The sequence below is a fragment of the Clytia hemisphaerica genome, unplaced genomic scaffold (genome assembly GCF_902728285.1).
Source record: "Clytia hemisphaerica strain Z4C2 unplaced genomic scaffold, Clytia hemisphaerica genome assembly, whole genome shotgun sequence".
In the NCBI taxonomy this organism is placed as follows: domain Eukaryota; kingdom Metazoa; phylum Cnidaria; class Hydrozoa; order Leptothecata; family Clytiidae; genus Clytia; species Clytia hemisphaerica.
Window position 1 is genome coordinate 674606 of NW_027104421.1, and position 13445 is coordinate 688050.

The window sequence follows — 13445 nt, forward strand, 5'->3', positions numbered from 1 at the left end:
GACGACTTCATTTATGTCCAACGTATCGTATTCTTGCTTGAACTTCTTTTTTGCCTGTGTCAAGATATGTGTTAGCCTCTTTGGCGATAATGGTTGAGTTTCGATTTCATTTTGGAGGTACTTTCGCTTAGAACCACTCACACGGCCGATTGTAAGCTCGTCTGAAGTAAACTCCTTTGTTAATTCTGCCTTTATAAAACATGCGCACCCACTTTTCTGCCTGATTGTTTTTGCCTTTATTCGCTTTTCATTATTACGTTCAGTGGCATCGCATACGTTTTCTCTTATGTCGCTGATTTCAATGGTGGGCAGCTGAGGGTCATTATCGCTTACCCCTGATTTTTTTGTTAGTATTTCAGTCGTCTTGTCAATATTTGATGAGTTGTCCTGCAAAAGACTTAAAAAATAACCCCCTGAGTTTTTGGCAGCCTCTTTTTCCTGCTCCGAGGGGTGAGCATTGTCAGAGATTCTGGTCGAGTTGAGAAATGATGATATTGGAGGAAGGATTCTGGGAAGATTAGGCATTGGAACATCGTGGTCATTTTTTGATGTTTGGGTACTTGTCGGGTTTGGTCGATTTATTGCTTTTTCGTTTTCCATATTGAACTTTTCTTTCTTTTTGGAAATCATACTTTCAATGGATTTGACACGCTGATCTATGCGGTCAATCTTTTCATTTTTCTCACTGGTTGATTTTAAAAGGTTCTTGATTTCTCGAAGTTCAGTTTTCATCTCCTGCATTTCAGGAGAGAGAGATGAAAGCTGAAATGCAGGAGATGAAAACTGAACTTCGAGAAATCAAGAACCTTTTAAAATCAACCAGTGAGAAAAATGAAAAGATTGACCGCATAGATCAGCGTGTCAAATCCATTGAAAGTATGATTTCCAAAAAGAAAGAAAAGTTCAATATGGAAAACGAAAAAGCAATAAATCGACCAAACCCGACAAGTACCCAAACATCAAAAAATGACCACGATGTTCCAATGCCTAATCTTCCCAGAATCCTTCCTCCAATATCATCATTTCTCAACTCGACCAGAATCTCTGACAATGCTCACCCCTCGGAGCAGGAAAAAGAGGCTGCCAAAAACTCAGGGGGTTATTTTTTAAGTCTTTTGCAGGACAACTCATCAAATATTGACAAGACGACTGATGAGAGCTTCAGAACTTGTGTTTTCAGTAAGTAGAACAGCGCCTTCGAGCTTATTAAAAGATCGCGTAGAAGGCTTTCTGATGGTTGTGCTAAAGACTTCACTTAAGCATTCTAATTCATCTCCACCTTGTTTACTATCATTTATTTTGACATCGCCACCAATATCTGCTGCTTTTTGTTGCTTCTTATTCGTCGCTGCTTTTTGTTGCTTCTTTTTCGTCACTTTCTTCTTCTTCTCGCTGGCAACCTCCTTCATCTCACTTACAATCTCCTTCCTCTCGCTGACAACCTCTTTCTCATCCTTAGAAACATCATTCCCCTCGGTGGCAACCTCCTTTCTCTCCTTAACAGCTTCCTTATTTCCTTCGGGATCATTACTTGTTTTGTTGATGTCCTTGATGGAAAAATCGATGTCCCTCAGTTGCTCATATAAGCAAACTTCTCCATCTTGTCCACTCCCCTAAAAATAGGAAAGGATTATGATCAGAGGGACAAATTTTGGAATTGCAATCCTATCACCTCAGATACTTGGGCGCACGTGTTTAAGAACGTTTAGCCTGAAATAACTCACTCCTAAAACGTCTATCAGTTGTAAAAAGCTTGGAATCAAATTTACTCAAAGACAATCAAAACTTACACAGCACACCCAAATGAATCCCCGGAGAAAACATTCGTTGGGAAAAAGTTTTTTTATTTCCCGAAAAAATAAAGCCGACGTTTAAGGTAGTCAATTTTGAAAACAGTAAACGCAAACAAATAAATATCTAAATACCTCTCCCTTGAAAGGGTCGTTTGTTTGCACAACGATTTCTTTATTCGATTTTGAATTATGAAGAACATCACCACATTGAAGGTATTTAGGGTCTTTCAAAAGTTGGATATTTCTTTTCGGGAAATCACGTTTGATTATTGGCTTCCGTACTTCGTTGAGCGATACCCAACAGTTGTAATCCTTTGGATATCCAACCCAAGAAACTTTAATTTTATTTTCTTCGATCAAAAGAATTGTTGCTGGCAGCCAATGTTTTGATTCCGGGTCAAGAGTGTGAATCTTTGATTTCAATTTTAAATCCATTCTTCTCTAACGAATACGAGCACAATAAGCAATGCGAGCACAATGAGCAATGCGAGCAAACTCTAACAACTCAAAACTTATACTGATTCGCTTTTGTCACGTTTTTAGCAACATTAAGAACGTTCGAAAATTGTTTTTTGTTCGAAAAGTAATACTGTAACGAAACAATTTTAAAACGAATTTTGAAACGATTTTTGAAACGATTTGAAAAAGGCTGAAAGGGTTTTATCGTTCGAAGCGAATTTTGTTTAAATGAATTTTATACACGCTTTTTTAAATAAAAATACACTTTATAAGAATGTCCATGATAAAAATGGCCAACAAATTAAGAATAATGCTAAGAATATCACCGTCATGGAATTTTGCTACTCAAGCTAAGAATGCCATTTTTAAAGCATTTTCAATTATAAATTGTCAATTACCCCCAAGTAAGGATCACTCCTTTCACAAAAATGTCATTTTATGCTTGAGACGTATGTACTAAATGTTAAATCTAGTCTGAATTAGGATTCTAACCTAAGAATGCTGTAAGAATGTTTTAGGATAAATCTCCCAAAAAAGTTAAGAATATCCATGATGAAATGGATTTACACCATTCTTATAAAAAAAAGCGTGTATCGACTCAAAGAGCAAAGAGAAGTTTATTGCATTGCTCTAAAAGCAGAGCAAAAAGAAATTAAAACAAAAAACGGTGACGTCATTTCAGTCACGTATTCAGCAACATTTCATTGGAACGTTCGAAAATAGTTTTTTTGTTCGAAAACTATTTTTAAACATTAAAAAAAATTGTCGAAAAGACTTTTAAAACGATTTTTGAAACCATTTTTGGTACGATTTATCAAACAATTTTCGAAACGTTTCGTACACAAACTACCAAAGAAGGAATCGATAAAAACAGTCTAAAAGATAGCTATGTTGTCTAACCAAAAGAATGCAAAATAAAATGTTGATACAGAATGAGTTTTTTACGAAACAATTTGAAACAGTGTAAAAACGGGGTTAATTCGCTATGCTGGAATACATTTAAAAGGGATTGCGATCTGAAACATCAAAATAAGTCTGAAACGATTTTTGACAACCTCGTGCCCTTTTTCTTTGTTCATGGTTTGTTAAAAACAGTGTATTAAAAAAGAGCCTGGACACGAGATTGGTTTATCGCTGAAAACGATTTCAAAACTTTTGATGAAAAAAATGAAAAAGTGTATTATTAAATTTTTACGACTGGAGAGTTAACATCATTCTCTGCGTGAAGTTACCAAACATAACAACACTTACATTTTTTAAATTAAATTATTATGGACGATGCTGACACTGGCAGTGAAAGTGAAGATGAAAGTGATTTTTGGTTATTTGATACAACAGATTCCAGCAGTGAAGATGAAAATGTCGTTGAAGATTTGAAAAGGAAAGGTTTGTGTTTCCTTTAAAACCGTATTTTTCTATCGATTTACTTTCAATACCATTTTTTCTAATTCTCAACATATTTAAATGTTCACATCATCATTTTCAATCTACTACCACACACCCCTGTCTCAGTGACCCGGTGGGAATTTTTCAGCCACTGGAGATAAAATGAAGCAGCTAAATGCTAACGGGGATGAAAAATTCCCTGATTTATTTGGTTGGGAATTTCAAATTCTAAATCCACCAAGAAAAGGGACAATGTCAAGCAAAAGATACAAAGGTTTTATCCAGGCAAGAGTGCCTCCTAAAAGAAACACTAAAGAGAAAAAAGAACACCCAGATTTTCATTTTACTTCTGCTCAGGTGAAATTAATCAACGAGCTTTCGTATTTGTGTTCAGATAACACATTGACATTGTCAGTTGACAATAAAAACAAAGTCGAGGTAGGCATTCCACCAACCAGCAGGCGTAGCCAAATTCGAACGTTTTATTTAACTGAGGACTCTCCAAATTACAACGATCACGATTTCCCTCATTCAAATTGTAAACTTGTGCCAGCAGGATATCAAATATTGCAGCATAGAACTTTTAGAAGTTCCTCTGTTCAATCACGTCGTGGTAATTTTGAAATATACTCAAAAAGGCGAAGTCGCTCCGTTGATTCATTTTTAACAGGCCTTAAGAAACTCAACAAAAAAATTGACAGAGTTGGGAGGGAAAGGTTGAAAAGACCACTCTCCGGACCTCTTAAAGTACATGTTTTTCCTTCTCGGGTGATAGAGGCCACCAATGTTTTGCATGCAAATCGGTTTTAATAGCTGATGGAGGTCCAGATTGGTCTGTCAAAGGTGTTATAAACTTTCTTTCGATGGGTTATCTCTGGAAGAATCTTAAACTAGATTCTTTGGTAATTCAATGCTATGCACCAGGACATTCTCGGTTTAATCCCATAGAGCGCAGTTGGTCATTTCTAACCAAAAAGATAATCGGAGTTGTGCTGCCCAATGATATAGATGGTAAGGTACCTGATGTTAATGACAAAGCTGGTTGGTTGAAAGTTTTAGATAACGCAACTGAACTTTGTTCAAAATTTTGGGATGGAAAGATTTATGATGGCTTTCGTATTAAAACGAAAAACTTCTTTAGCGATGATCCCTTGATCAACCCTATCAAGGAAACACACAAAATTTTCAAAGAATTCACCAACACCAACAAAACGAAGCTTAAACAACGCGAAGATTTAAAAGCCCTTCAAACTGTGTACTCTTTTCTTGTGAAACATTCAAATCGAAAAGCATACCAACTTGAGTTTTTTCGTTGCCAGAATGACACGTGCGATCACTGTAAAGAACTTCCATTAAGAGAAAACAAATTTCTAGACACTGTTAAACTGTCCGTAGGTTCTTGCCCCGTTCCTCAAGAGAGCCAAGTTTACAAAAATCACTATAAATCTTTATTGGAAATGTTGAGAAATCCTCACTCCAACAGAAAAAAGACAACCTCTCACGGAATGTGTAAAGAAGGATGCTCCTATTCTTTTTTCTCAGATGCAGATAGAAAAAGACATATGCTTCTGATGCATCATTAAATTTTTCACCTTACTTGTTTTATATTTAGCTGTTTGATTATTTTGTTTGATTATGTTTGATGATTTTCTGAAAGGGATAACCAGAAAAAAAAGTTTGCCTTATTCGTTCTGAATAACACCTCCAAAATTGTAAAATTGCTTTCTCAAATCGACGTGTTTAATTTGAAAATTTGGTAGTTTCCCTCTAGCAAGAACAATTATTTCAATTTGTTTTACTTTGTATACCCCTGTATCACAGACCCGGTAGGAACCCCCCACCTACTGGAAAAATCGGCCAAAAAATCATCCTTCGTTAGAAAGGAAATATCATGTATCCCCATTGAAAAACTACACTGAACTCTCACTAGACTGGAGTCGTTTATAATGCATGTAATACTAATAATAAACACAAACAAGACGACTCGGAAGTCGAAAATTTCGCATAATATTCAAAATGAGAAAAATTGACCATAAAATAACGAGGTCAAGCAGGAGGGTATCTGCTGTACAACGACGTGTTAAACGTGATGCATGAAGAATATTGTACACGAGGTTGTAGATACCATTTTACTTTTTCATAGAGAACCTAAATGGGGGGGGGGTTTGTAGCATTGAGTTTAAAGCCCGAAGGGCTGGAGTTCAATCTCTAACCTTTCTCAGGCAAGAAAAAGTGAAGCCTTTAAAAAATGCGCCGCATTTTTGACGACAGATTGAATGTAGCAATTCCTTTGTTTACGATTTATATTTTTTTCGAAATTTAGCGGTAAATTTTAGTTTCAATCCGTCATTTGTGTAAAAACCAGGCGAGCCGCTGAAGGCCGCGCAAGTTTGGTAGGATTTGTTGGCTTCAAATCTTACCAATGGGATTCGATTCTAGCCCTTCGGGGTTATACTTCATTGGTTTGTAGGGGTTCGAAATACCGTTTTCCCGTCAAAATTTTGGCTGAATCCCGGAATCCCGAAAATTGAAAAAAATGATAACACCGTCACACCAGTTTGTAGAGGTTAAAATACCGGCATAATGGCAAAAAATAGGCTAAATACCGTCATCGTCTGATTTTAAAATACCGTTTTCCCGTCTTTTTTTCGTCAAATCCCGTAATACCGTACTTAAAAAGGGTCAATCCCGTCAGTGTGACAAACCCCCCCCCTAAATCCTTTCCATAAATCATCATCAAGATTCTTTTTTATAAGCGTAGAAAAGGCTTTCTATAGACGGCAATTTCACAATTGACTTCATACAGAAGAATAGTATAAATTATCCTAGTCTAACACTTTATACTTCTTAGGAATATACTTCTTACAAAGTATACAGAATAAGTGTAACTTGCACTTCAAATGAATACTCAAAAAATAAATATACCCAAAGGCTCAATCTGAGTTTGGGCTCTTCCAGAAAAAAATTGTACATGGGGGTAGAGGATATTTTGTCCGGGGGGGAGGGGTAGCAAAAAATCATCAAAATTTGCCTTGTCCGGGGGGTAAATTTGCTCTGTCCGGAGGTAATTTGGGGTGTCCGGGGGGGTCAGCAGATGCTTGTCCGGGGGTAAAACCTATTGTCTGGGGGGGCCAAAAGTCACCCTGTTTGGGGGGGTAAATCACTAAAAATTGTTATATCCTCCACCCCCATGTAAAATTTTTTTCTGGAAGAGCCCATTTTTCCAAACTGAAAAATGAGAGTATCAATTAATAAACTGACTAAAATATGTCTGTTTTAAGCCCAAATTTTCCAACCGAATGAAGATATGTTAAAAAAGCTCAACCAAGGCTTTTTGCCAAGACAGAATAAGGGGCTTATTTAGCACTGTCACTCAATTTTTCCCACCTGCTGTACCCCTATTTCAGGTTCGAATTTTATTAAACAATAAGCGATATATGGATAGAAAGGCAGTGTTATGCTTATGGAAAAAAAAACATTATTGAACTTTGCAAATCTTCTTAGCAGCATGGGGTCAACCTTCCTCCACCCGTTAACAGCCGAATGCCATTAAAAATTGAAAATGATTTGTCGATGGCCCCTTCAGGAGTGCAATGTCAAGTTGAAAACAAATTAAGAAAACTCCAGACTCCAGCATCAAAACAACAATAAGAATGAATAAACTCATAAATTATTCTTTTGTGTTTTGTTTTTGTGATGTTGGAGCTTCATCTATCCTGCCGATGCACCAGACTTTTGCTCATCTTCTATTGGATGCTGAAAAGTATTATTAGATTACACCGCTCAAAACTGTCTGGTGTTTGTCTAGTGTTAAGTTGCACAAATTCTTGAAGCTGGACAAGCACCACACTTTTTCCTTTTACCCGGCAACAGTAAGAGTGATTCAAATCTGGTCCCTTGTTTTGTTAGGATTGTCCAGTGAAACAAAGTTTTCTCAGTTAACCAGCCATTTATTGTGTCCGGTGCTTCAGTAAGGCTGCTGTGCTGGCAGGGTCGTAACCTTATTTAACCTGGACATAGTGTCCTATGAAAACAAAGGTCTATTCAAGATAGACCTTTTGCTAGTCAGGATGTTGAATAATTTAAAAAGACCAGCCTCAAAACAATGATTAAGAAAAATAAATGCATAATCAGAATAATCATGTGCTATATGTGGTCATTGTTTTTAGTGCTAGAGTTTTTAATTATTCAACAGGACACCCGGACTAGCAATAGGTCTATTTAACATTCTCCCACTCGTTACAATCAAAAACTTTTCCCAACAATGACCAATGGGGGATAAGATGTACTGTAGATTGATTTCCACCTTCACATGTTATGGCCAGGACGGTGTCAATCGAATGAATTGAACGCCGAATCAATTGAATGCAATAGAATAATAATCGCAATCAAATATCACCAAGGATTTGCTGTTCGATTGTACTGATTATGTTTGATTACACTCGATTGATTTAATTGTATTCGATTTTATTCACTCTCGTACCGTATATACTTACAACACGCTTGGCTGTCCACGCTAAAAAAGCTCTAAAGAAGTGATCCAATTTAATTTAATCCCAATCAAACTTATAAAACATAATCGTAATCAAACATAATCAAAGGTAGTTTACAATCAATCAAACCAATCAAACGTTTTACTCGAACGCAATCGAACACGATCGAATATCACCAAAAATCAAAAAAGTTTGTGGTCTATATAACCGATAACCACAGAAAGCCCTATTTCCACGAAACAGCGCTTGAGGTACAGGTACAGGTCAATCATAAATTGAAAAAAGATAAATCATTTTGAAAATGACGTCATTTTCTACATTTATAAATGCAAAAACTATGCAAATCTATTTCGGCAATCTATGAATGTATAAAAAATGGCTGGTTCCATATGAATGTGATCAACGACAAAAAGCTCTATTCATTGTTCATCAACACCTATGACTAATTGCTAAAAAATATTATACCTGTGTTTTTGTATTGAAGGGTTCTGTTGTTAGTTGTTGTGGGTGGGGGTGTGGTCAAAAAGAAGACAAAAACTCTACTGAGCACTGTAAAAGCTTATTGGTGCATTCACTAACTACACAAACATAAAATACTAAGTAGTAAACGAATGACAAACCTCTTTAAATACTCTTAAAGTTACCAGAAAACATAATAAAAATATATACACAGCAGGAAAAGTGTGCAAAAAGTGTTGACTTCAAGCAGCCATCAAAAAGCTTTCACACGGAATGTTTACAAACCCTTGGTTACACTCACCTTGTAGAACCATCAAAGAAATAGTGTTATTCATCTTTGTGCGTGAGTCCATCTTTAGAATATTCTAGAATGTTCTAGAAGAACATGTGGAGCACTATGAACACGAAGAACGAGTGCTGAGTGTTAATTTTTAGCACTACGACCGCAGAAAACCGATTGTAATACTTTCGCTATGCGAAATTAATAATGATACGGGATTTAGTTTGTATAAACGACTGGAAGAATCCGGTGTTCCAGCCTTATAGATACCGGGCCTAGCTACGCAGAAACTTGCGTAGCGAAAAAACAATTTATCAAGCAACAACAAACTCTCAAAATAAAATCAACTAAAATGAAACATTTTTAACACACAAATCCACACACATTTTATTTTCAAGAACTTTTTTTGAGCGGGAAAAAATTTTAATTGCGATATTGACGCTTTTTTTTTTGTTTGGAGTTAGTGCACAAAGGTTTCTAGACGACTAAAATTTACTTTTTTGCTTTATTTCTAATATGTCTGAATTAGTCGTCTAGCTTGCTAGACTAAACTCTCACCCGCACAGCATTTAGGTGCTTCATTTTATCCCCAGTGGCTAGAGAATTCCCACCGGGTCACTGAGACAGGGGTCAATTTGTTTCCAAAAAGAAACAATTTGTTTCTAAATGAAACGATTTGTTCAAAAAAGAAAAGATTTTATTATAATCGAAACGAATTCTAATCCTGTCAAGTGATTTTCTTTTTATTGAAACGAATTGTATCCAAATGAAACGATTCGACTTTTTTCTTTTTACGATACGATTTTTATCTTTAAAAGAAACGATTAAAAACGAATTTTGGTAGAATGAAACGAATAAAACCGATTTCGTGTTTTTCTAATCGTTTCAAAAAATAAATGGGACGATTTTCAAACGAATTTATCATTTGAAAAATCGTTTAACTGTTTCTTCTTAAACGGTTTTTTTTGAAACGATTGGAACAAAGTTTGTGCACGGTCCCTAAGGCATAATCTGAGGGGGGTTTCGGCTCATAATTCGATTGAAAACAAGAAGTCGTGGTTGGGGGCGCCGTCTTTCGAAGGATGTCATGGTTGGGGGCGCCGACTCTCGAGAGTCGTCGTGGGTGGGAGCGGCGTCCTTCGAAGGTCGTCGTGGGACAGGTGGTCGTGGCACAGGACGTCGTGGGAGCCTCTCTTTCAATTTTTTCTGGTCTTCTATTTCTCAATATTTTCTAGCTGGTCCTTAAAATATCACTTAATATACCCACGCCGCCCTTCGAGAGCCACCGAACAGTGCGGTGACCTTCGAGAGTCGTGGTTGGGGACGGCGAACAGTTCCAGCGACCTTCGAGAGTCGTGGTTGGGGACGGCGAACAGTCCGGCGACCTTCGAGAGTCGTGGTTGGGAGCGGCGACAGTGCGGCGACCTTCGAGAGTTGTTGTTAAAACCAATTAAGTATAAGCCCGAAGGGCTAGAATTGAATTTTTAGCCTTTCTCAGGCAAGAAAAGTCAAGCAAGCCTTATAATTTACGCGGTGTTTATTATCACTAAGGCGATCAGTGAATCACACGTCATTAGAGTTGATGGACCACCCACCCATCCAAATTGTGAAGAGATAGCCTTCGGGCTTATACCTCAATTGGTATACCTTACAGGAAGAAATTTTTTTGTCCAATATTGGTAAACTTATTTTGCAGTGATTGAACTGACTCATCGTAGTGGTCTACACTATAGGAAGATGTAGGTTTTTTTTCAGGTTTTCCTTATTCTTTATCAAACACGAGAAAATGGCACAAGGTTTTAGGAAAAATTAGCCAATTTAATTTGGAAATACTTAATAATCTCAAACTTCTGATTAAACTATAAATATTTGCATCAGATTGATGGAGGCTTGAACATTGGTTGATTCAGATCTGTAAATAAGATTTAAGAGCCATTTCTTTGGAATTTGTTACGATATACTTTTGAAATGTTGATTAGTATCCTTCAATCGCTTTGTGATGAGTGATAAGCAAGAGAGAATATGGATATAGGGTGACAATTTCTTTATTTTTTGACATAACCATTTATATTTTCAATGTTTCTTCACTTTCAAAACTCTTTAATCATTAATATAACATAAAACAACTATTAATAATGAAATTTCTGCAACTTTTTTTCAATGAGTCATGGATTTATTATAGAGACTCTGGATAAACACCGAATGAAACGGTGGAGAGCAAAGTCTTTCTATTGTTTCATGCAAAAGCTTTGTCCGCAAAGGACAACTGTCATGGCGGCTCGAAGGACTCTGATCTTTAAAAATGACTAATACTCTTATTTCTAATAAGTTTTCTAACTTTTTCTATTTGTACTTTTGCTGGCCAAAATTTTGAAAAGAAATGCTAGAGATTCACGCATCAAGTAAGTAAAATCAATTCCCCCTCGGAGGAATACTAAAAGTCTCATTTGGGAATTAGATAAGTGTGTTTTGATGAGAAATGCAATTAAATTGCATTTAAATTGCAATCATTTTATGATTGAAGGAGAGTGAACAATAATGTCATTACTGCGGACAAGGCTTGTACATGAGAAAGTGGCAAAAATCAGTTTGATGTTACCTTAAGGGAACTTTTTTTGGTGGGAACTAATTATGGCGAAATTGGCGAGCAAAATTGAAATTCGCCAAATTTAGTTCCTACCAAAATTATTTTTTTAGATCATTCGCCAAATTACAGTGAAGTCAAGTTTGAAGATATTCTTTATTAGAAAAACAGTCAAAACGCAATTTACCTTACCTCCTGAGTTTGTCTTTGTTATGCTAAAATATAACAAACCTTTGTCATGTTGTCTAATTACAAAAACCTCCAATCACTAATTCTCCGCTATCTTGTTTCACTTTAAATGTCGTGTTTTAAAATTCCTTAGCTACATTATATGTACGGAAAAGGTTTTCTCCAGGTTTTTTCAATCCCGGGATTAAACTACGAGGGCGGTTCCGCCTGCTTATTTTTCTTTCCGCGTTGAGCCCTGGGGATACTTAAACAATAAAAGAGATTTTAAGATTAATGTTGAAAAGCATATTTTTTCGATAAATTTAGGCGATACTCAACAAAAAATAAGGTGGTTTTAAACAAATCTTTGACAAATTGGCGTTTCTTTCTGTTCTAATATATGCAAATCACGTCGAAAAAAGAATATACTTCCGCCTTTACTTTCACTTTCGCTTTCGTGTTACGCGATTCCAATTGGATGAATACCGCTCGCTAACAAATTCTGATTGGCTGTAAGTCTTTAGCTTCGGGATTCTGATTGGATCATTTCCCGCGTCACGGTTGAATTTTGATTGGTTGAAAGTTTCTGAGCGTGAATTCTGATTGGATGAATACCTGAAAAGTAAACAATAGTATGTATGTATTAAGTCTACACAATAGACAGATCCAGGCTATTAGGCCTTACTCTTGGTCTATAGGCACTGCTATAGGCGGCCACTAGTGACCCCCACCGGGAATTGCTTATTAATAGGTTTAAACTTAATAGACAACATTCACAAAAAATGTTTATCAATAGAGATTTTAAATAAAAGAATGTTTAAAACACAGCTGATTGGCTTAGGTTTCGAAACTCTCTATTGTTTCATTAAAACCTCAGTGCGCATGCGATTTATCTGGAGAATTTCAATATTCAAAACAAGAGCAGTGCTCATAGCCCGAAGAGTAGGAGTTTTACGCTCGAAACGAAGGAAGATATGACGTAGCCTAGTATGTATTTTGCTTATCAAAACCTAAAGAATTCCAGGGGGTTTTATTTACTTTCCATGACGATAATTAAGCCTACAAAACACCGAGAAAAAAACCCAACATAGAACAGGTGTATTTTGTAATGTAGAATATGATAGCGTGAATCTTTTTGAAATTCTATGTCAGGATTTTTTCTCAATGCCCCGTAACTATGCCCGGGGTACTCGTTGCTAAGACCTTATGTTAAAAACGAAAGCGATTACGGCAAAAAGTAGTGATTTTCGTAATACCTCAAATATTGATACTTGACTGTACTGAATTAAGTTCTTGCCAAAATTAAAAAGAATCCTCGTCCGCCAAAATTAGTTCTCGCCAAAATTAATTCTTTTAGTGTTTTGCTTAGAATTCAACAAAATTGCTCAAAATGAGGGAAAATAGAACATATTTAAGCAGACATTCGCCAAAATTAGTTCCCACCAAAATTAAAGAAATTCACCATTCGCCAAAATAAGTTCTCACCAAAATTAAAAAAATCGTCGATTCGCCAAAATTAGTCCTCGCCAAAATAAAAATAAATTTTGCATCGATCGTTCGCCAAAATTAGTACTCACCTAAAAAAGTTCCCTTAAGGTATGTGTTCACCTTTCTTGACACATTCTCTTTAATTGATCATATCCTTAGAACAACACATTTTTATATATCAAAAGTATATATTTTCTGAGAGCCAATAATATTCTCTTTCTAATGGTAAAAGTTTCAGCTGAATTTAAAAAACTGGGCAGGATATAATTAAAATCTTAAGAATTTTAACCTTACCTATTTCAAAAAAGTTAAAGTCACCCATAGCTTTTGAATTT

The 13445-nt window shown here is 36.1% G+C and overlaps 1 protein-coding gene across 1 annotated transcript; it reads right to left on the bottom strand.

Annotated features, from left to right (window-relative positions):
* Positions 1 to 1130: 1130 nt before the first annotated feature.
* Positions 1131 to 2228, bottom strand: LOC136820377 (uncharacterized). The gene is made up of 2 exons (XM_067076563.1): positions 1926 to 2228; positions 1131 to 1613 (listed from the first exon to the last, which is right to left on the bottom strand). The coding sequence occupies exons 1-2, from the start codon at positions 2226 to 2228 to the stop codon at positions 1131 to 1133; spliced, it is 786 nt and encodes a 261-aa protein (XP_066932664.1).
* Positions 2229 to 13445: the final 11217 nt, after the last annotated feature.